Source organism: Salarias fasciatus, chromosome 9 (assembly GCF_902148845.1).
Source record: "Salarias fasciatus chromosome 9, fSalaFa1.1, whole genome shotgun sequence".
NCBI classification, from domain to species: domain Eukaryota; kingdom Metazoa; phylum Chordata; class Actinopteri; order Blenniiformes; family Blenniidae; genus Salarias; species Salarias fasciatus.
The window spans coordinates 7,139,326-7,163,096 of NC_043753.1; the positions used below are offsets into that span (position 1 = coordinate 7,139,326).

Below are 23,771 nucleotides of genomic sequence, written 5' to 3' on the forward strand. Positions count from 1 at the left end.
TTCCTCACATAGTCCTGAAACATTTGCCTGTGGTTTAGTGCTCCACGGTGTGTGAGTGCGTAGTTCTCCTTCAGCTGACTGTCCTGGACAAAACCGGCTTTTGGATAAAGAGCATAAAATGTATGGATCTTTTGACCTAACTCATTTTTCCAGGACCAAATTTATGTTTCACATTGCCTGTGAAGCACTTTGTTAAATGAGTTTTTACAAGTGGTGTGATATACTGTGCAGCAGCAAAGCCTCTGGCCTGGATCAGAGTTAAATAAACACTCAAGAGTTTCACGTTAGTCTGGTTTGGATTGAGCTCTCAGAAACAAATCGGTACATGTAAAACAAACTGCTGTCATGATGTATATTCTGTGTCAAAGATCCACAGCTATGTAATACAATGTCAGTGTTTTGGTGTCACTTTGAAGAGCGAAGGATTCACCGTCTGTATATACAGTCAGACTATTGCAGGAATTCCTCCAATTAGCAGCGAGGATACAGAGCTTCCAAAACCCATCACACCCTGCGTTTGATACTTATCGAGCTCCTTGAACTCTGCTGTGTTCAGACTTCAATCAAATGTTGTACACACAGCCTCACAGTCCTCATTTGGTGTGCACCAGAGCTGTGATGACAATAATAAATCTTTCAGAAATAGAGCGGATTAATGCAGCAATAGGAGTAGGGTTTGTTTAAATCACACCGAATGTGGAGCCACCCCCAGAAACACCTGTCAGTGTGATGAAGCAAAGCTTGTCAACGCTGCGAACTACGCTCATGGATATAAACAGAGAGACATTGAAACTGCTCCAGCAAAATGAGAACACCAGAGATCGTACATGAGCGTTTAATTACGCATGGAAAGTTAGAAATTCACCCAGAAAACAGTGGAGGGTTTTTGTTGATACAGAGGAAAGGTGAAAGGTCAGCATTCATCTTGACTCCAGAAATCTGGGTGTAATTAAGAACTCGGATCTGAAACTGAATTAAGGCCATCACAACATCAGATTACTGCCATCTGAAAAAATATGGCAGAATTAGAATTAAAGGATTTGTGATCAATCAATATTTAGAGACACTTGTTCATGCATTTATTACCAACAAGCTGGATTATTGTAATACTGTGTTTACAGGCCTCAGTAAAATATGTGTAAGAGAAATCCTCACTAACACAATGAGGGGAGAGCACATCCTGCCTGAGCTTCAGTCTCTGCGCTGGCTGCCTGTCGGTCAGGATTTACTACAAAATCTTACTTCTTGTCTATAAAGCTTTCAGTGGTCATAGGCCTAAATACATATCAGATTGTATTACCTTTGTCTCAATAAAGCATTCATTTTTTATAATTGCTTTGTTTGAATGGATTTTCATAATCTTAATCACTTCAATTCTTAATTGCCTTACCTTGATGTATCTCTTTTATTTCTTTGTGATTCTGTGATTTTCTTTGTGTCTGATTGGGGCTATATAAATAAATTTACCTGAAGTGACTGATGACTGTTATTCTTAAGACTTTTTTTCTAGGAATGTTTTCCTGTCTCTACAAGTAAATGCATCTATGAGCAGAAGAGATAATTTCAGGTGACTAATTTAAACAAAGGTCATTAAAGGTCACACTGGGGGAGAATATTTTTATGGGATTATTAATTTGTTTGAACGATTGGTTTGGCAGTCCGGTTACAAGTGATAAAGATATGATGGACAGCATCGTAATCCAATTAAAGGCACACATGCGATTTTGTAGCCGGAATGTCCTGTGTGATTATCCAATGGGATTACTGCAGACACCAAAGGGGCGGGACCTGAGCAAGCCCTCGACCAATAAAATTGCGAGTTTTCCGCCCGCAGTGATCATGGCTCCGCCCCTGGCTTCCATTTCTGAACTGAAGGGACGCCGCCACTCTCGCGCAGGGTCCTCGCCTTTTTTTATACACACATTTAAGTAAATAAACTAGATTATCTGACGCAAGTTAGCACCACTTCCCGTCGGTAGCGTGAAGCCGCGGTCCCTGTCTATCGCGGTACGCTGTTTGACTAGTGCCTGGAACTGACGCGAGTGTTTTATTCCCCATTTTAACTTTACTAAGCGGCGTTTTCCGCCGTTTTTTTTCTCCCACTCTCACCCCCCTCGTGTGTGAGTAGGGGCCTGCGACGTCGGTTTGGCCACGAGGCGCGTCGGTACAGTCGGATTTGGGCGATGGCGGAGTTCGGTAACGGACTAACGGAGGAATCCCTACTAGATTCGGACCCCGGACATCCCGAGCTGGAGGACCCGGGAGTCGGCGATGAAGAGCCGGGGTTAGAGGAAGGAGAGGCCGCGATTGAAGACCCGGTAAGTGAAGGGCATTGTTTAAAGCTCCCGACTGAATCCACGAGACACGCCGTGACGAACGGAGTGACCGGAGTGGGTCGGTGATTTAAGAAAAGCGTCTGGCAATTTGTTGATTTCTTTCCCCCTTTACATATCTCGGGTCACATGCCGTTTCGCGTTACTGCTATTATCACCGCCATTGTGGTTCACGCAGTGCAGTAGAAATGGGTGGCGACATGGTGGTGTCGGCGGCCATCTTGGCGCAACGCGACGCCAGTTTCTCTGCGCCAGGGAGCAGCTCGAGGAGGAGGAGGAGGAGGAGGAGGGGGGAGATCCGAGACGGAGATGCAGGAGACTGTTAGGGGCGAGGGTAGGACAGGCCGCCGCCATTAGCCCGCCGCTGTGCGAGTCCACCTCCCTGAGAAGGCGACCTGCTGACGGTAAAGGACATTTTTTATTCCCTTTGACGGTGTCATGGCGCTGCTACCGCCGGTCTGTGTACACGCAAATGACGGTGCAGGCAGCGGCAGGCTAACATTAGCTTAATGCGACCTGCAGTTAATTTAACCAGCGGATCGCTCAATTAAAATCACTAATCGGGGGATAAAGGCACCTCGAGCCGACTGCTGTTTGCAGAGATTCTGCTATTATCGCCATGTGTCAAGCTAGCGGGGATGTGGCAGCCGTGCACCTGACCATCTTTTGTCGTTTCTAATGGACGACGATCGTGTGATGGACGAAATGTGCACAATCCATCCATCTATTTATCATCCATCCATACATCCATCCATCCATCCTTCACAATATCTTGCACAATTAGTGCATAATCCCAGATGATGTGGGCACATTGAGCGCAGAAGGGGGCTGCGGTATTTGAGGGGCTGGGTTTGCATCCTTTAGCAAAGGAGAAAAGGGAGGGGAAGCTGGCACTGGATATGCGACAAAAATCGGAATCCACTGGATGGATTGTTTCATCCACCCCGCTTTCGATCACAGCTTCCTCTCGTGCATGATGTGGATGTATGCAGATGATGGTGGATCGCCAGTCACATGGTTACCAGGGGTGCTCCCATTAACATGTCGGTGTGCAGTCTTTATTCCCCCGTGGCGAGATTTTAATGTCCGTGTCAGTGCACCCTGTCGTGCATTTGCATTATAGACCTCGTCAGCATCGACAGCAGCCCTGGATGGAGCTGGAGTGACTCCCACTGTGCTGCAGTGCACCACTGTCAGACAGGAGGGTCCGCTCCCATGTGAGGGCACAATCATCCCACTGTTCAACAGCGCAGTGTCTATTTTCCTTATCACTCTCGGTTTTGTGGGCGGACTTCAGATTGCATTGTGTGCCCTGCTTCAGTCGTGTTCAGGAACCCCTGTCCTGAGGCAGCATTTTAATGGTCACACTTGTGTGAATAATTCTGAAATGCAAATTACAAAATGTCCAGTGTCGGGTGCATTAAACGTCATCTTAGAGCTTGAACCATTGCTTTTACAGTGCATGGAAAGACCAGGAAAGACCAGATCAGCATAGCTTATTAACAATGTCTTTTTCTCAGATTTTTAAAAAGATGTCTGGACATTGAGGGGGTTTATTCATGCTGCCTTGATGAGAGAAATCAACCTGAGCTTGTTTATTGATTATTTTATGTTTGGATCAATAATCTCATGGTCTGAGTATATATTTTTGATGGCCTTCAAGAACAGAGCAGATTAGATTACATTAGATTGCAGGGATCAAGTTTACTGAGGATAGAGGACAAAGTATGTCGGAAGACCAACCAGACAGAAGTTTAAATAAAGCACATTTCTGAAGCCTTTTTTGAGTTGATGTTATGATAGCAGCATCGTTTTTGTCATTTAGATCATTCATTTCCCTCTTTCCAAGTCTACAAAAGTAATAATTGACTTTATAATGCCTTGCCAGGGCAGCATTTCTTAGCATATTGAAATAATGTTTTGCGTGATTGTGCTCGGTTTCCGGTGTGAGTGAAGATGTACAAATAATGGACTCTGAGCTCTGATGTCTGCCCTGCAGGAGCTGGAGGCAATCAAAGCCCGGGTGAGAGAAATGGAGGAAGAGGCCGAGAAGCTGAAGGAGCTCCAGAACGAGGTGGAGAAACAGATGAATCTCAGCCCCCCACCAGGTACGTTCATGTTCTGTCTTTATGCCTGCCTAAATACTAAACTGCTGCAGTCACTTTTCTTTTAATCAACAATTTGAAAGGTACCTCCAGGTGGGATTATAAGTGGCATCACAGTGGTGAAGATTAATAAAGGAGTTTTAAAAGTGCATTAAATATTCATGTTGAGCAACTGTTGCAGGATTTCAGTTCAGTTACCAAGCCAATAACGGAAATCTCTGAAAACCACAATAGAGCATAAAGCAATGACTGTGAGGAGTTATATACTTGAATAGATTATGATTCTTTATTGATATACATGGTGACATGCCGTGTTTTAGAAACACATACACCTACCATATTCCTCATTTATTCTTGTGTTATTTCACTAAATTTTTTTTTTTAAAGTTTTCCACTTTTTGCTTCTCTTCACTTCGATTTGCTCTCCTCTGCAGTCGGCCCCGTCATCATGTCCATCGAGGAAAAGATGGAGGCAGATGGCAGATCTATTTATGTCGGAAATGTGAGTAACTGTCTTCATTAGTGCCTGGTGGCCCTGCTATTGTAGCCATGTGTTTTGATTGTTGTAATGTTTTAGAACAAACTGATTTGTCTGTGGTCCATCTTGCCACAAATATTTGACTGGATTCCTGCTTTTGTCCTTTTTAACAGTGTTTAATCAGGAATTTCTTAAAGACATGCCTGATTTGAAAACCGTAACTTTACTTTTGGCTCATTGTGCCAGTGAGAAGTAGTTTCTGTGCTGCTGTAGAGCTGTGAACTGGATGGGATGGACGCACGCACGCACCACCACCACACACACACACACACACACACACACAGATAAGATATATTTTTAGATGGATTGACACTGACGGGATAAAGCTGAAGCTTTGTGACGCCCATCATTTTCAAGCATTTTATTTGAGTTTAAAATACATTTGAAGCCATTTTTATACTGTAGAAAGTAATCAAGCCCTCTTAATAGGAAACCTATTTGTTGTTCAGTGGAGCTACGGTGCCACGGCAGAAGAGCTGGAGGGCTAACTTTCATGGCTGCGGTTCAGTAAACAGAGTCACCATCCTATGCGACAAATACACGGACAATCCTAAAGGGTAAGGGCCATCATTTTGCTGTGATGAGTTGGTAACTCCAAATCCAGGATTGGAGGCCACTGGCTATGTTTTCTGTAAACAACTGCCAGGTTTATAGGAACTATGGAATGTTTTGTTTCCTGCAGGTTTGCTTATATTGAGTTTGCAGACAAAGAGTCTGTTAGGACAGCCATGGCTTTGGATGAGTCCCTTTTCAGAGGAAGGCAGATAAAGGTGAGATTTGACCCTGTTTAGATTTTTTTTTTTCTAAAAGCAAATACATTTAATGGATTTCACATGTGAAGTTCTAGATTTGATGAGCAGTAGAGGAAAAATATAGGCAACGCTGTATTTTAGTGTCTGAATAAAACAAGTTCAGAAACGGGAGCTACTCTTTAAACTAAAATGTGAGTAAAAACTTATCAACCCTAAAATCAGTGATTGAATAACAACATCCTGGTGGGCTACGTGTTTTTGTACTATCCACTGAGCAGGCAAGGCTTTCACAAACGTAAATACCTTTGAGCTGCAGTTCCTCATATTTGAAACAAAGTTTGTGATGGTCTGGAAAGTAAAAAGACCCGTTGTTGTAGTCCTGAGAGACAATGAATGTTGTGTAACTTGTCTGATTGTAGCTCAGGGCCATCAGACCACTCGAGTTCAACCCAAATTTTCGTCCGGAGTTGGTCGGACCTGTAATACAATAACTTAAATGTAAGTTGTCTTTGTTGCGCACAGAGGATGATGAAAAATATCTTTTTTTTTTTTTTCCACAAAGGCTGATAATTAACTATAAAAAATGTCTCCAATCTCACTGTTAATCTGATTTTTAATGATGCAAATTGCAGCGAAATGTCCCAAAGTGTTCTCTTATTGCCGTTGCATTGTGGGTGTTTTTACAAAGTCAACCTGACAGCATGACTTTGAGACCAGGTTGATAGCAGTGGGATATCTGGTGTTTATGTCAACATCATCGATATCTCAGCTGTCAGTCTGGTGTATGGTCTGCTACTTCTAAATTGTGTGTTTTTTTTTTTTTTTAAGTCATTTTCTTTGAAATTTGTCACTAGTTAATTGGTTTGGTGAACAAAGGTTAGAGCCTCTTGTGGGCCCATTTTTTTCTCACAGGCCTTATGTTTGACACCCCTGTTGTAGGTGCTTTTGTATTTTTTCCCCAATTTTTCTGCTGTAATCTAAATTGTGAACTGCTGCAGGCCTTCTCGCACCCAGACTCTTGGATTGGGAAGCCACGGTGTGTGATGGGTGGTTTTATTGACTCGCTGGAAAACACACGAGTTTCACGGAAGAGACGGTGTTTAGATGATCCTGTCCAGACATTCCCAAACAGTCATACCTGTTTGGCATGAAGTGCAGCCTGAGAACCCCGAACATCGCAGGCATCCAGATTCCCCTAGATTCTTTACGTTTTTAGATACTATATGCTGTAAGAGGAGGGTCTTGAACCTATCCTGTCATGTAGAAAAACATTCTTTTCTCCAGATTGGTGACGGGTGCTTTGAGTTAAGCTTAAACACGGTGTGGTGGGACGTGTGTGAGTACCGGTATCTGCAGAAAGAACATATATTGTGGTGGGTTCCCTTATGAAACTGTCTCTCCTTTGCATCCAGTTTTTATTTTACAGCTTCTTTTTGCATAGGTTATTATAAAATTGACGGTAGCAAATTCCTGACCAGCGCAAGTTCCTGTTTTCCTGTGTTTAAGGCTTTTCTTTTGAAATGTCCCACTTTTAAATGTAAATCAGGGAGTGAAACATAAGCCCCGCTGCCCATCTGGCCACAAAACCGCCAATCATGCTGTAAACAGTTTGAAAAAAACTCATTACGTGTCAGAACAAAACACTGCGATATCGCGATGCTGCCATTAAGCTAACAAACTAGCATTAGCCTCGCTGTCGGGGTTAGTTTGAAACGTGTCCGTCGCTCGTCCTCAGGTCGGAGCAAAGAGAACAAACAACCAGCAGTCAGCACCACAGACCGTGGCCTTCCGCGGGCTCGGTTCCGATCACGGGGAGGAAGCTTCACGTCACGTGCACGCTACTACAGCGGCTACACGCCCCCAGAGGCAGAGGACGGGCCTTCAGGTGAGCCCGCGCCGACACGCCCTCACCTCTGACACCCGGGGAGCACACGGGGTTCTGCAGCGCTGCACCTCAACCACCGGGAGGAGGGAGAAGTCGTGCAGTTTGTTGGCCATGACGATGGAAACAATAAAGTAGTTAGTAATCAGTGGAGTGCCGCAGGGCCGATGTAGTTATGTAGATGAATCTTGGTTCCCTCAGCAAATCAACTAGCTGATCTACATAATGATACAAACAAGTGTTTAGAAAATTCAATATAAGACTGTCGGGAGTTACGAGTTAATGTTGCATAACTTTAAGACAAAGCTCTCTGTTCAACACATTACCAGCAGCTGTATGTCTTTTTTTTTTTTTTTTTTTTTTTTTTTTTTTTTTGCTTGACCTCAGAAACACTAATCTGATAACTCTGCAGCTTCGGCCGTTCAGGTTGAGGTGCTTTGTAAAAGAGCCAAGTACGAACGCGAGGAGGTTTTAAATGTGTACTGCTTTGTCACCTGCTGACAGCGTTACGTTTTCGGTGTTTTTTTTTTTTTTGTGGAAATTTCTCGAACCTGTTTGAACCACAGACTGGAAAGTCATTTGACAAATGTAAGAACTGTATTTAGACTCCTGTGGCACTCTAACTGTGTATTTTGGCTATTAAACCTAAAGAAGTGATAAGTTTGTCCTTGAACATGAGGGCTCTGTTGTTTTATTAGAGGCAGATTGAATTTGCACACACACACACACAACACACATACACATACACACACACACACACACACACACACGACATGTTGGTTGTGGGTTGAGGGCTTCACTGCATGCCACACATCACATGTGAACTTGCTCCATGCACACCAGTCTGCTGGTCCCGGGCCGTGCATGCTCCTCTGCGTTCACCCGATCCGGGCCTGGGTCAATGCCAATGCAGCAGAAGGTGTTGGTGCAAAGCTGCAGCACCTGCACTGAATGTTACTCATTTGCTCTGGCGCATCGATGGCGTGGAGAATGCAAACTTGCTTTACATAACCGGGAAGTTTGAGCTGGAGTCACCTGTAGCATTTCCTCATGTCAACCACCGCATCGGTTTATTTCCAGAGAAAAGCAAAGAGCCTGGTGTTGATCAGATGTTGTTGCACTGAGATCCTGGCAGCTCGCAGGATCTCAGAAGTTTGATGGGCTTCACTTCAGAGCTCTGCCTGGCCGGGACACTCCGGCTCTGTTGATCAAAATATCTCCTGCTCTGGATGAGAGCTCTCTCTGAGAAACAAATTCCCCCCGGTGGAGCTCTGTCTGTGAAACCATCTTCTTTTATCTGTTGACACTCGAGAAGGAGGTGTGGCGTCAAACACGTCGATCAGCATGCCAGCTCGCTCACACACGCACTCGGGACCGAGAGATTCTGATCCGATAGCGTCTGAAAAGCATCTGGAGCGTCTCGACCTCAGCTCTCGCTCTATCTGTGATGATTAATGAAAAGAAAATGTAATAATCGGCTTTCAGTCTTCTCATTTTCCCCTTTGCTCTCTACTCAAGTGTTTATGTAAACTGCTACTTTTAGAAATTTAAAAAAAAAAAAAAACCTAGAGAATACTAGCATCTCCATCGGTTCTTTGTGCAAAAAGTGTCGGAACGCAAAGGTCAGAATCTCTCTAATCAGCCTGTGTGCTCACTCCAGCCACTCCCACATACCAAGAAACTAGAGCCCTGCCAGTTTGCTCGCTGGGATTTTGGCCTGCATTTCAGGACAAGGCACACAGAAAGTTTTTGGGAGAAGCTGTGAGCGTTTTTTTCGACATTAAATCAACGCTACAGAAGTTGGATTTGTTACAGTTTGTTAGACGGAGGCAGAGCCTTGAAGCATTGTGTGTGTGTTTAATGGTAGAAGTTTTGTTGGCTTGATAAGACTCATCGCATGATGTTGAAACGGTGTGTGTGGGGGGCGGGGGGGTAACTGACATATTGGCCGTTTGAGAATTTGGACATGTTGCGTTCAGCCATTTGTAATCTGGACTTCAATAATGGCGCTCATAATCTCAGACGGCTCCCTGGAGGTGTTGGCAGTAAGTGCGCGGCGCGGCCTCCCATTATCTGACGACGCTGGTTAATGTGTAACGATCAGAGCTGTTCCACCCGAGCTGGCCCGGGGAGCCGAGGCTACATCAGGAATTCATCAGCTGCTGGAGTTCAGGAGTGAGAACAGAACAGAAACTGTGCCTTGTCTTGTTGTGAGAGGAAAAATATCCATGGTGAACAAAAAAAAAAAAAGTCTTTGCATTGCCTTATTGTGAGCTCGGAAGATTTCCACAGTGCTGGTGGTGTTTTCTCTACTGCAGGACAATATTGCATATTGATCATGTGTTAACAGATTCAACTCTTCTCAGTTAATTGGAAATAACTTCTCAAAATGATCCTGAAACGGATCATTGCGTTGCTGCTCTATCTGCATTGTGCAGCATTTAAGCGCTATAGTTCACCCTCCGGCCGCTAGGTGGCAGTGTAACACCTCCATGCTCTGAAGCACCATCAGTCACTGTGGTTTTCTTTCCAAGCTGCTTTATCCAGAATGTGCAGGAACTGTTTTGCTTTTGTTTTTTTCCTGTGTCTATGTTGAGTGTGTGTGCGTGCGTGTGTGTGTGTATGTGTGTCCTTGCATGTAGTTGAATGTCGCACTCACTCATACACGTACACGTGCACACGCCCTCCTACTCAGTTTCCAGCTTCACTTCCAGAAACGAGGGTTCATTCCTGCAGCCTGACCTGAGCTCATCTCGACTACCAGACACTCGGACCTTCGGTCCCAGTGCCACCGCTTTGATTTTTGATTTTTTTTTTTTTTTCTCCCCCTCAGTGCTGTGTGTGTGTGGAACAGGAGGTGTGTGTGTGTGTGTGTGTTGTGTCCCCCAGACTGTCCGATCTGTCCGTGTGTGTTGGCGTCTCCCGCAGCTGTCATGCTCGGGGGTCTGTGTGTGGTGCTGTTTGTCCTCAAGGTCTTTCCCTACAGTGACCCCCGAGGCGGCTCTCGCTCAGAGAGACACAGAGAGAGAGAGAGAGAAAGAGGGAGAGAGACAGTGCCTTTGCCGCCCCCGCTCACACACACACATACACACACAATCCAACGTTTTTGGAAATTAAACACTTTTGTTTCCCCCCTCTCTTGAAGCTGCTTCCAGCTTCTTTCACCACTGTAACGATCAAAGGCACCAAACCTTTAATGACATGTGAACACTGTTTTTTAATATATTTTTTTCCCCCACTTCCTGTTCATTTCCTCTCTCACACACACTCGCACACACACCTATTATAATCACTACCTCACACCAGGAAATTGGTGTCCGTCTTTCTTAAGCCAAACAGAAAAAAACTCACCCTCTTTTTCTCTCTCTTTTCCAGGGGCCGAGGGCGAACAACATCGTGGTATTCCCCTTACTAAATCCCCACCCTCCCCTCCTTCCTCCCCCCCACCCTTTACTATCAACCCCCCCCCTCCCCCTCTACCTCTGTCCCCCATTTAAAACAAAAAAAAAAAAACAACCCACACACACTCAGTGAAAGAGAAATGTCCTTCCCCAACAATAAAGGAAGAACACCCCCCCTCAGAAGAGAGAGAGAAAAAAAGACAAAAAAAAAAAAAAAAAAAAACTCCTGGACAGAGAGCCTGACTGGTCGCAGTGTGCGATTGTGTGTGTGAGCGTGTGTGTGCAGAAGTTGGTGCGGTCACCCCCTGGTAAGGTATACGTGGATATTCACGTGTGAGTGTGTGTGTGTGTGTGGGCGGGGATGGGGGAGGGTTGGAGGGTGGGGTTTGGGGGGGGACGAACGGTGGCAGTTTTCTTTTGTTTTCTTTTTGAGGGGAGATGAAGATGATGATGATGATGATGATGGTATCTCAGGCTGCAGATGTGTCTCCTTCGGTCTGGATGTGACCTCCTGCTTTTCACACCATCACCAACACCACAGCCCACCTCCACCCACTCACCCTCCACCAACCACCAGAAAAAGAGAAAAAAAAAAGAAAAGAAAAAGAGGGAGGGAGGGAGGGGGGCGGCTTCACCGAGAAGAGAGAAAAGAAAAAGAGAAACTGAAACATTTTTTTTTTTTTTTTTTTTCGTTCTAATGTAACATACATCTGTGAGACTCCACCAGCTTTTATTAAGTGTTTGTTGTTGTTGTTCGGTTTGTGGCTTGGAGTATATCATTACCTCCCCTCCTCCCACACCCCTCCTCCCGTCCACGCCCTTCCCCTTTATGTCTGCCGTTCTTGCCCGCCCCGCCTCACCTGCCCCCCCATCCCCTCCCTACCTGCATCCTGTCTTCCTCCTGCCATTTTTTCCACTCTTCTTTCAGTGGCAAGGCTTCAGCGTCCAGTAGGCTTGTTCGTGCATAAGTTTTTTCCTACTGTGGGTGGATTATTTTATTTCTCTTTTTTTTTTGGTCCCCAAACTGCTCGTTCCATCCTTCCTCCCCCCCTCCAGCATGGCTGCACACCTTTTTTTTTTTCTTTTTTTTTTTTTTTTATTCCTGCTGCAATCATTGCCATCATTTTTTTTCGCCCTTGCATCCCCCCTCCCTCCACCCCTCCCCCCTCCCTCCCCCGTGGTGCACCTTGTCTGCTGTCTCCCCCCCTCCCCCTTGCCCCCCCCCCCCCTCCCCCCCCCCCCCTCCTCTCTCTGTATATTAGACCACTTCTTGTCGTTTCAGGTTTCAGGACCAGTGGAGGCTGACAACCCCTCCCCAGGTGGCGCCGGCCCCCCCCACTGTCTCCGCGGCGTCTCTCTCTCTCTCTGCTCCCGCTATGCACACTCACCCCATCCTGTCGGTGTGGGGGGGCGGGGAGGGGGGCAGGGCGACCACAGGCCCGCCGCGGGGGGCATTTACTACAACAGCAAACGCTGACGACGCTTTTAGTCATTTTTTTTTTTGTTGTTTTTTTTCTTTCCTCAACATTTCAACACACACACACACACACACACACTCTCACACACACTTACACACAGCAGCACATACAGAGTGGACAGGGAGCCAAACCCAACACATGATTTATAACACAGAGCTGAGGCCGACGTAGCGGAGAGGCGAGCAGGCAAGTTAACATGAGAGGAAGGCAGGAGTGGAGGGTGTTCTCTTCGAGGGGGGGGGGTGTACAGCGCGGACCGTAGGGCGCCCCCTCCCTGTGACTACGCGCAGTGCAGCCACGGCTCGTCCGAGGAGGGCAGACGAGCCGCGAACAGAGTGGGCGGAGCTGGTATTTTAGGGCGGGGCTGGGGAGGGAGTCGGGCGGGGTTTGTGTGGAGACCTTTTTTTGGGGGGGGGTTTCTTTTTGGGGAGAAAAAAAAAAGAGGGAGTGGGTTTGAACAAATGTTTGATTTTTTTATTTTTATTTTTAACCCATGAGTCTGTAATTAGAAAAAAAAAAATAAAGACATTGTGTAAAATGACTGTGAGTCGGAGTGAGTTTGTTCTGTGGTTTCGTCCCCAGAGAACAGATTCAATAACTTCTGTTTCTGTTTTCACTTCAAGACGTCAAAGAATGTTCAGGTCTCGATAATGTGTCGAATTGTGTGTTCTTGTTTCTTTCATTTTAATATATCCATATACATCTGTAAAATTCTGACAAATCTTTCAGCGAACACGTCCTCAACTTACAGTAGCCACTCAAAGTAAATAACTAGAATTTTCCAGTAACTTCACATTTTAATTTTAATTTCTGTAAATTTTGCGTTTGCAGATGATTCATTGATGTCTGTCACATCAAAAACATTGCAATGGTTCAACTTTCATGTTTCAACACTTGAAAAGAAATTCCAGTGAAACTAATGTAGAAAACTTCTTTAAAAAAAAAATGTCGGAATCACGTTTTCCTCCTGTTGTGAACATTTCCAGTAATCTGATTCTCCTGCGGAGGTCTTAGTTTTCTAACCCGATTCAGAATCATCACAATAGCAAATTATTCAATGTCATCTGTATTCAGTATAGAGTCTCATTGCCTTTCATACAGCTAATGGCGAGTAATCCCACAGCATGATGATACCGCCACCGTATTCTGCAGGAATCCCTGGAACCTTGCCGCACTTTGTCACTTTAGAGCCACAAATGTAAATGTTTCATGTGTCTGACCAATACAATGTGAAGTAAAGGAGAATGATATAGTTCACACATTTCTTTACAAATAAAACTGAAACGTGCCTGTGCAAAAATATTCAACCCCAAGTCAATCCACATTTAGCTTGTGCCAAAATGTTGAAGTATCCTTTTAACGGAGAGCATCTGTGGGCAGCAATTTCCAGGTCCTGCCAGAGATTTTCAGTTGGATCAAGGTCTGGATTTTAACTGGTCTGTTCTCACACATGAAGCTGCTCGGCCTCCCCGTTCCTGCTGAAGAAAAGCATCCCGACAACATGATGCTGCCTCCTCCATGCTGGGATGGTCCGTCCAGGCTGGCGCGCGGTGCTATTTTGATAAGTTGACTCTGCTTTGAACTTCATCACGACTTCCTCCCTGGCCCGTCTTCATGATGCCATTCATTCACAATTATCTACTAATGAGAACAGCTGGATTTATACTGAGATTAAGTTTCAAAGATGAACTCTATTCGCTAATGAGGAGACTTCAGACGGCTCTTGGTTGACCCAAGTTTTTTTTTGTGGGGATCAGGGTGAAGGGGGATTAAGACTTTTCACTTTTTATTTGTAGAGCAATTGGAAACCACTTATTTTCCTTCCAATTCATGATGTTTTTCAATCAAAAATATATTTAGTGATTGTAATGTGACAAAAGGTGGAAAAGTTCACCAAGTATCAGTACGTTATGTGTGTGATTATGGTTGCCAACATCATTTGGCGTAAACCTGTGTCTTTAAATTGAATGTAGATTTGAATATGAGTAAGTTTGACTGTCTCTGTGCTGTGATGGAATCACTAATCCAATATGATTCAGTCTTTTCCCAGTCCGCTGGGATCGTTCTTTAGATGGACGGACAGTATTTCTGAAGCTCAGCTCTCATGAAGGAAACATGATGTGAATCAGTCTTTCATGATAGTTTCACTTTGATTGGATCCTTCACAGGTTAATTAAGACACTTCGAAGCCTTCTCGAGGAGACATGAGTGCCACCTCCTGGTGAGGAATAAAACTAGATCAATGAAGAGATCCACACACTGCAGGCTGGAGCTCATGGAATATTTATTTCTCAAAAAAAAAAAAAAAAGCTTGTTGTAGGAAATCCTCATCTTGTGATTTATTTGTGTTTCTTGAAGGCTGTGGAGAAAAGAAATATGTGATGATACACAAGATAAAACCTCCAAAAGATTAACTGTGGGAATTACAACTAGGTTAAATATATGGGAACCAGCATTCAATCAAACATGGAATCATTTCCAATCTGCTGAGTGATCTTCTTCATGATCCTCACCCTTTCTTTTGGTTTTCTTCTTCATGACTTTCTTCTTCTTCCTGGGTCGACCGTCTCCTTCCTGCACAGCATCAGAACATGTGTCAGAATAATGGTTTAATATCTGGAAATTTGACTGCATTTTGCACCAGAAACCATTTTTACTGATCCAGCCAAATCAAGATTAACTGGAGCGTCTTCTGGTTCCTGAACTAGAGGTTTGACCTCCTTGAAGAGTCACTGCTGTTGAATTCTCCCTATTCGGAGCGTTTCTGTTGAGATCCACCTTGAGAACCGTTTTCAAAAAGCTGTCTTTTCAGTGAGTCCGACTTCTGCCATCGTGTAAACACACCCCCAAAACGCAAAGAAAGCTCTGTGTTTTCACTGAAACACGGGGCCTCAGACTTTAGTTTTGCCTCCACATACTTCTTCCCCGCGCCGTCTCCTCCGTCACCTTTCACCAGGACTCCCTGATACAACCAGTCCGTCAGGAATGTCAACACTTCTCCATTCTTTGAACAGATTTCAATCTGTTTAATTCTACTGAATCTGTGAGCGCCTCTTCAGATTCTCCACATCTGCATCCGCATCCATGAATCCCCTCGTCAGGCCTCTTCCAGACGGAGACAGAACCGAGTGCGGAGCCAGACTTGTGCAGGCACCGAGTGTGGATACTGCCAACGGTCCTGGCAGCCCTGCACCGGAGCGCCCGGACCACCCAGTCTCCCGGGAGCGATTCAGAGTGGAGCTTCCAGACTCACGTCAGGAGGGCTCAGTCCGACAGCCATTATGTGCGGATGGCAGCCAAACTCCAGTAACACTGAATGAGAATAAGAATCTAATTGGAAAACACTTTGTGGCTTCATTTGTTTTGTAACGAGGGGCGATACATAAAACAGTTTTTAGTTATGTTATTTGACTTAATGAGGCGAGATGATGAGGAAGTGGTTTGTTCTTTAGCCAGGAAAATGCAGCTGTTGTGGATGTGCATGAGTGGTTTCATGACAAAAACAACCAACAGCGCCAACTCGTGGCCTGGCACGCTGTCGCCGGCATTTCTGTTGCTTCTGTGTAAACAGACTTCGTTTTCAAAAATTCTCTGAAGGTAAAACGCAAAAATGACGTGTTTCCAATTCAAACGTTTTCTTAGAATTCTTAAAAATTTGAGTAGCGGTGTGACTATCAGCGTACCGGTGCGCCCTCGCCGCCCGTCAGAGCCGAGATGTCGCTGAAGTGTGTGATGCCGCTCAGCTGGCCCGACATGGCCATCATGCCTCTCTTCTTGGAGTTCTTCTGATGCTTCGGCATGTTCAGACGCACCATCATCGACTCCTCGTAGTTTTTCCTTGTGGGTGAGAAAAGGAAATGTGAACCACTGAGGGTGACGCCGCTGTTCGCCAGGCTGTATTTTAAAAATAGAACTGAGGGAACCTGTGGAGCTCCTCGCGGCTCTCGCGCTCGCTCTGGAAGTCCCGCCGCTCCCGGATCTCCTCGGGGGCGTCGCTGTACTGCTGCCTCAGCTCCTGGATCACCGAGCTCCGGAGAGCGGCTCGCCGCTGCCGCTCCGCCTGCATCTTCTTCCTGTCGGCCTCCGTCACGTCTCCGTCTGGAACGCCAAACGTAAATGTGGATCAATCACTTCAAAACGTCCTAAATCAACTGAGTCTCTGAAACTGGATCATTACCATAATGCATTGGGGCAATCTTGGGTGGTATATATTTCCTGCCACTAGAGGGAGCTGCTTTCTTCTCCGAATCGTCTTTGTTCTTGTCTTCATCTTCAGACTCCTCAGAATCACTCAGCTAAGAGGCCAAAAAAACCGTCAGTACTCAGATTAAAGCAGCCAACGTACAAAAGACAGATTAAACTTTGATATAAATCACAAAAAAATACAATTCTAAATCACAAGATAAGCAAGTTTTACTTTGCTGATGAGATTTCCAGGGTTGGGACGCAGCTGCAGCGGGTCGTTCTCAGCTGAAAGCAGCAAAACATGCATGATTTAGGACCTCTGTGCATGTTTTAGATGATATTTTCCAGAGAGAATGAAGAAAAGTCAAACCTAAACTGCCGGTCACAGCGGTCCGCACCAGCTTATCAATCTGATACTTCAGTTTGTGGTCTAAAGGTCGCATTTTCTCCAAAACCTTCAAGAATACAGAGAGAGAGAGAGAGATCAGAAAACAAGAGAGAAGAAGTCATAAATGCTTCACAGTCCCATAGAAGACCATGATAACAAAATGAAGGACAGCAGTGGGAATTAACAATCTGGGATGAAGCCTACAGTTCTGATGGTGACCACTCTGTCCAGAGCCTCGCTCTCTTTGATTCGGCCTCCTTCCGTCTTGATGCTGATCAGGTGAGTGAGGTCCTGCAGGTAGAAGAGCAGCAGGTGGTACCGGAGGTCCAGGAAAGATAAACCCTGCACACACAGAAGTCAAGAGTCAAAAATGATCCCAGTGAAACCACAAACCTGGAAATGTGGACATAAAGCAGGGCACAAGAGTTGGGTACGTTTCCACATCTGCTGCACTCTGAATGGTTCAAAAACAAAAAATCTCCAGACGATTTGGCTGATTTTCAATAATAGTACATTATATTAGCATCATACTGATGGCTGACAAGTACTCTCACAGGAGTACTGTTGATTATGAAATAATTTAAACGGAATGGAGTTAAAAAAAAAACATTTTTCTTTGTTCAGATCTGCTGATTATTCACAGTTTGCACTCACCTGTGAGGTTTTAAAGGCTCCATCTTTGACTTTAGCCAGGATCCCCTGGACATGACTTGTGACTGAAGCCACCTGGAAACAAAATATCATTTCTTATCAGCTCTATTTCACTGAAGTGCTGTTTTCATTAGAACAAGAGACTTTTCTTTAACTTTACAACTTACCTGCTCTGTGAGATTATTCAGCAGCTCAACTGCTTTGGGCAAATCGCTTTCAATCAAATCCTGAAATACAATTCATCACATACTTTTTAGAAAAACGGAGTTAGACATTCAAGTATTTCCAAGCAGGTCCCTGTAAAACGCGGTCAGCCGTGAGCCGAGCAAAGGCGTTAAAACCACAAATCGACAGTTTGCTGCACTGAATAACCTTTTCCCAGAACGATTTATACCGTTGAACTCTAACGACTGCAGTAATTGTCGTTACAAACTCTTTATATCGAGAAAAGGCTATTTCTTGACAAGCTAATTTATACTCACGTTGTTTACGGAGGCAGCCATTTTAATTTCAGAGCTACGGAAGCCACCGTAGGACAAAAGTGTTACCGCGCGAGAGAGAAACTGACAACAAAGCAGCGAATATCATTAGCTTTATGATAACTAAAGCATTCAACTCATTCCGTTTCTGACAATATTTGATATATTTAACATAAACGAAGTTTAAATGTCATTATGTATTTACTTTCCAACATTTAGAACATTTAGAGTTTTTACATTATTGTAGTAGTAGTTGGAGTAGTAGTAGGAGTAGTAATGTGTGCGTGCGTGAGTGCGTGTGTGCGTGAGCGTGAGGAAGTAATGGGGTACCTGTGAGTTCACTTTTCAGTCCGACACTGTGAGGAGGAGCTGGGCGCGGGATTATAATCTGATCTGCCACAGTCATGGTGAGTCCCATCAAACTTTTACCAATAAAGTTCATTCAACATCCAAAGGTACTTTTGATTACTGATTTAATCAACAATCAAATTTGATTCTGATAGTTGATTTGATAAAAATCAAACTTACATCTGACTTTCAAACATTTTCAAAAGGAAAACGATAAATGAAGATATGATACATTATAAATACAGATCTAGGCTAATTCCTGCAGTTTGATGAATTATAGTAATATTGCAGTTTTTTGTTATCTATCTATCTATCTATCTATCTATCTATCTATCTATCTATCTATCTATCTATCTATCTATCTATCTATCATCATTGACAACATATTAACTGAAGCATTTGAAGCATTGTGAATAAATGCAATTATTTGTACTTAAACAACTTGAAAACTGAAGTTTAGTTTTTAATTAGATGACTGAAAATGTAAAGTTTGCTTTTGTAGGAAGGAATGTTGTAATGAGATTTTCATCTTGTTATTCACACATCATTTTTTATGGTTCAAATTATCTAAATAATGAATTTGATGATGTAGAGGATTCTAAAATGTGGCTGTCAAATCTGAAATACATTCCCAAGTTAAATCTACTATTTAGATTGGCTACATTATAAATCCTCACAGTTCAGAAAAGCTGTGTTTTACTTCTAATATTTAGAAATGTGGATGAACTGTAAATCAAACTTGCAGCTCTTTTGGTGCTCAAAACCGGTTCAAGTGTCACACTCTTATTTTAAATTTTTTTTTTTATCAGTATCAAATGACAAAACAGACACATTTTAAGAGTTTTATTTTAGTGAGAAAATTAAATTTTCTTAATTTTAGCGACCTTTATTTTCTATTGTCAGAGGTAAATGTAGATGATGGGGTGTACAGGAATTTTGTGGCACAAATAAAAAAATAACGAAGCAAAATTTAACGACAAAATTAAAAAAAAAGGAATGTAAAACATATTTTAACTACGCTGTTTTCCTTTTATACCAAACAGAAATAACCTTAACATGTGTCTAAGTGGAGAGTGCAGCCCCGAGGAGGATTTAGTTTTCCTTTTCATTTTAAGAAACGATTGTCTTCATTGTTCACAACAAAACACCTTATGAGACTTTGTGTTTATGTTTGTCTCGTAATTTAAATAAGAAAAAAAAGGCAGCATTTATTCTGTACTGGAGACAGACAGCAATAACCTTTGTATGTCCAATTCTGCATAAGGAAGAAAATAAAGAATATTTATTTTTTTGCTTTCCTTCTATCAACAGAATGTGTTTGTATTTAAGTTTCCTGAAAATATAACAATTTACTTTTATATTCTAAAGAGGAGAATGGAAGAGGATGGTAAAATAGGAAACAGACTGAACAACGGAAAGACCTTTTTTTTTACTTTGAATTAAAAGTATAACAGCACTAAGTCCAAAGTTTTTAATGACATTGTCATTTATTAGAAATGTCAAAAAAAAAAAACCCACAGAGATTGGTAAATTTATCATCATATTTCATTAGTTCTTTATTTGTAGAGCTAAAAGAATTTTTACTGTCAAATTTCTTTTCATCAAATGTGTTGTCTTCGTCAGGTAATTTTCTTCCATTTTTTTTGTTGTTGCTGAAACGATAATCCCTGCTGTTGTGTCGCCCCCTCCAGATGTCTGACTCCAGGGTCTCCTCGGTCATCCAGGAGTGGGTGAGTTCGTACCCGGGTCAGACCCACAGCCAGACCCTGAACCCGGTGGCGCCCCACCACCAGCCCGCCTCCACCAACCAGCTGCCCCAGATGGACATGATGTCCTACATGAGGGGGGGCGGCGAGGACGAGCGGGCGTCGGAGCAGATGATGGGGCTGTCGTACCTGCCGTACGCCCCCGGCGGGCCCGGTTCGAACCCCCAGCAGAGCCACGGAGGAGTTCAGCAGGTCAGACCTCACGCCCGCCCACCGCCACGCCGCCGTCTTTCCTCCTCACGCGCGCTCATCTGTGTTCTCGGCAGGATTTCTCCTCCTTCCTGCTGCCCACCCTGCGAGCGCCCGTCACCAAGAGGAGCATCAGCAAGGACAGCGCCGAGTACCGCCTGAGGCGCGAGAAGAACAACATCGCGGTGCGGAAGAGCCGGGACAAGGCCCGGCGCCGGATCCTGCTGACCCAGCAGCGGGCCCAGCAGCTGCAGGAGGAGAACCAGAAGCTGCAGATGAGGATAGGACAGCTGACGCAGGAGCTGGACACGCTCAAACACATCCTGTCCCAGCAGCACCTGCAGGGGCCCGACGAGGGCCCCGCGGCGGCGGGGGCCGCCATCTGAGCACCGGGCGACGCCGGGGCCAGCTCACCGGGCTGCAACATCCCAGGTCCACTGCGTCTGGGACAGGGGTGTCAAACATAAGGCCTGTGGGCCAACACCGACCCACAAGAGGCTCCAATCGGGCCCACCACGGTAAAGATTTCAAAGAAAATATTGATTTTTTCCAATAAATTTCAGAAGAGTTGCAGATGCAAGAATGGCTGTTTTTATCACAGATACTCTAAAACTTTTAACTTTAAATTGAAAGGTTGTTATGGCACTATTTACCAGTCCGGACCACTTATAATGAAGGTAGACCTCATGTGGCCCCTGGACTAAAACCTGTTTGACACCCCCGATCCAGGACATTTGGAAAGTTGTCTCAAACCGTTCAGGCTGAATTAGAAAGTTGCTAACTGAGAGGTGAACTGTCGTCACTGAGACTATGAAAGGATCAGCCGGGAAGAGACTGAACTGATATAACCAACAATCCTCAATGGTCTGCATTAACTGTGACACATTCAAGTGTCTGGACCGTCCCACATTTCCAATGCTCATCGTTCTGTCGTGCAAATGTCACGCAAACACCGTGTGATGCATTTCCTGCGAGGATCGAGTGCAAATGTGGAGCGAGCATCGTGAAAATGTTGATAAAATGTCAGTGGACCGTCATGGGAATGCTGCAGGAGTGTCTCCTGAATGCTAAACGCTCATTGTGCGAAGGTTGATCGAGCGTCGGATGAATGTCCTGAAAATGTCCAGTGAGCACTGCCACGAATTTCACCTGAATGTCAAGCGAGTTATTTTTTTAGATGTTGACAAGCGTCGATCGTTAGAAGGTCGATTGATGTCGGGAAGGTCAAGCAAGTCTTGCGCAGATGTGGAGTCGGCAGATATCCCAAATATCCAGAATCAAAATTTGAATATCAAGATTTAAATTCAGTGTTCAAGGTTATTCCAGGTGAAACTCATCAATAATTTCCCTGGATTTCTGAATCTGACCATGCATGTTGTAGCTGTTGTAGCCCAGTGAGATGAGACCTCGGACAGAAGCGTCCCCGTCTCAGGTCGATCCCTCAAAGACGAAGAGTCCAGATCTTCGCCTGAATGGAAAACTTTGGTGCTCATTTTGAAATTGAGAAAGTCAAATCGAGAAGTCCCGAAACAGATCTGCGATTCTGTTTATTAGCGATGCACCGATAACGACTCGTAGAAGATCTGATACAACCCGGCGAGGTTCACATGACGGCATCCATCACCAACGTCACGTGAGACAGCCTTTGTGTATCGTTTACTTGTAGAGAATGAATACTGCAGAATCGGCGAGTAGCTGAAGATTCATCCTTGTCCTTTAAGAGTGCGTCAGTGCATCTCTAACTGCTATCCTTTTACCATAAAACTGCAAAGAAAAGACACAACAGCCACTACTTGAAGTCTTGTGCATGTTTTTTTTCTCTACAATCGAACGAAGGGGAAGTTCTTCTTGTCTACATGTGTCGATGTACATATGTATGGTGTGTGAATGTGAGTGTGAATGGGTGAATGTGATGTTGCAGTGTAAAGCGCTTTGGGCTCTGTCAGTGCAGGGTAAAAAGCGCTATATAAGTGTAGTCCATTTACCATTTACCATGTAGATTTTGAACTTTTGCAATGTGTGCGAAGTTTCCCAGCTTCTCTTCAGCTCAGACTGATGGGTTTCAAACGGTGGAATACTTTTAACTTAACTACATGTTCATTTTTAAGGTTGTAATTTATTTGAGTGTTTACAGCAGGACTGAACTATATCTGAGGCGTCCCATTAGAAATACATGGACGTGACAGAATATTAGTTTGCATGTGTAAATGTGCATTTTAAACTGTGGATCCAGGGACTTAAGAGCGCATAACGACCAAGAGAAAGATCAAGAATAAACAAAAAAGAGAACTTAAGTTCCCGTGAAGCAGCTTTTATACAACTAAAACCTCACATATTCATCTCAAAGTGACGTCTCCTGTCTTCACGTCAGATGTTTGGAACCTCGTGTGCCTTTTTTGTTACTGGACTTGATTTAATAAAGGTTGCCTAATGGTGTACCTGACGCTTGTTGTGTTGGTCAGAGGAGCTGATTGTAAGTGTTGTTTCCCAACGCAGTTGCTCAACAGCTTGTGGTTTTAAAGGGGGAGTCAATCTACAAATCGAAGTGTCTCTTTCTACCTCTGCAAACTCTGCTTGTGGGGATTAATGGGGATTATTTCATAAAGTTTGGAAGATTCTTAACGAAATGCTCGATCTACACACATAAAGGAAGAAAATGGATTTCTGCTGCAGACACAGAAGACATTCAGGTCAATTCTCTTGTCTAATTTGTTGCATCTTCTGGCTGTGATGTAACTGGGGTGTCCTCAGCATCCTCCGCCGGGGGGACGTGCGTGGCGCCCGCCTCCCTCCTTTATTTCCCATAAGCTGCCTGCCCACACAAACGGACGCCGGGCCGCGGGCCGTTGTGCACCAGCGGTTTCCCTTTGTGGGATGGGCGAGATTTCGACACAGCCGGGGACGGAGACGAGGAGCGCAGAGATAGCATCAGCGTGTCGGGCTGCCAGGGTCTTCCTGTGGCTGTGATGGCTGCGAAGGGACGCAGAGATAGGAGACGCAGACGTGAGGAGGGGGGCGGGAGGGGGCTACCGGCCCCACACTTCGGTTAATCTGGTTTTATTTAGTTATTACAATCCCCCGAGTCATGTGCAGTGAGTCACACGCTCACAGCGCTGCATGGAGAGAACATTTTATTGTGAAATTTCAGCTTCGCTTTGTTTCATTTTTAGCTTTTGACATTAGATATGCATCAACAACCTTTGAAATACTGAAAATAAAACATGCAAAAGAGTCGCACAAGAAAAACTAAAATCCTGGAATGGATTCAAACACAAA

At 44.4% G+C, this 23,771-nt stretch overlaps 2 protein-coding genes and 1 pseudogene across 2 annotated transcripts; 2 read left to right on the plus strand and 1 right to left on the minus strand.

Moving 5' to 3' along the window:
• Nucleotides 1-1,854: 1,854 nt before the first annotated feature.
• On the plus strand, nucleotides 1,855-12,844 carry LOC115393987 (polyadenylate-binding protein 2-like; annotated as a pseudogene).
• A 1,934-nt stretch (nucleotides 12,845-14,778) lies between these two features.
• Nucleotides 14,779-18,228, minus strand: LOC115393949 (neuroguidin-like). The gene is made up of 11 exons (XM_030099063.1): nucleotides 18,196-18,228; nucleotides 17,881-17,940; nucleotides 17,717-17,788; nucleotides 17,267-17,404; nucleotides 17,045-17,129; nucleotides 16,907-16,959; nucleotides 16,667-16,784; nucleotides 16,413-16,587; nucleotides 16,173-16,326; nucleotides 15,003-15,063; nucleotides 14,779-14,848 (listed from the first exon to the last, which is right to left on the minus strand). Exons 1-11 carry the CDS (start codon nucleotides 18,214-18,216, stop codon nucleotides 14,829-14,831), a joined length of 957 nt encoding a protein of 318 aa, XP_029954923.1. The 5' UTR covers nucleotides 18,217-18,228; the 3' UTR covers nucleotides 14,779-14,828.
• A 320-nt stretch (nucleotides 18,229-18,548) lies between these two features.
• On the plus strand, nucleotides 18,549-22,933 carry LOC115393969 (CCAAT/enhancer-binding protein alpha-like). Its single transcript, XM_030099091.1, has 3 exons — nucleotides 18,549-18,599; nucleotides 20,232-20,498; nucleotides 20,573-22,933. The coding sequence occupies exons 1-3, from the start codon at nucleotides 18,597-18,599 to the stop codon at nucleotides 20,879-20,881; spliced, it is 579 nt and encodes a 192-aa protein (XP_029954951.1). The 5' UTR covers nucleotides 18,549-18,596; the 3' UTR covers nucleotides 20,882-22,933.
• Nucleotides 22,934-23,771: the final 838 nt, after the last annotated feature.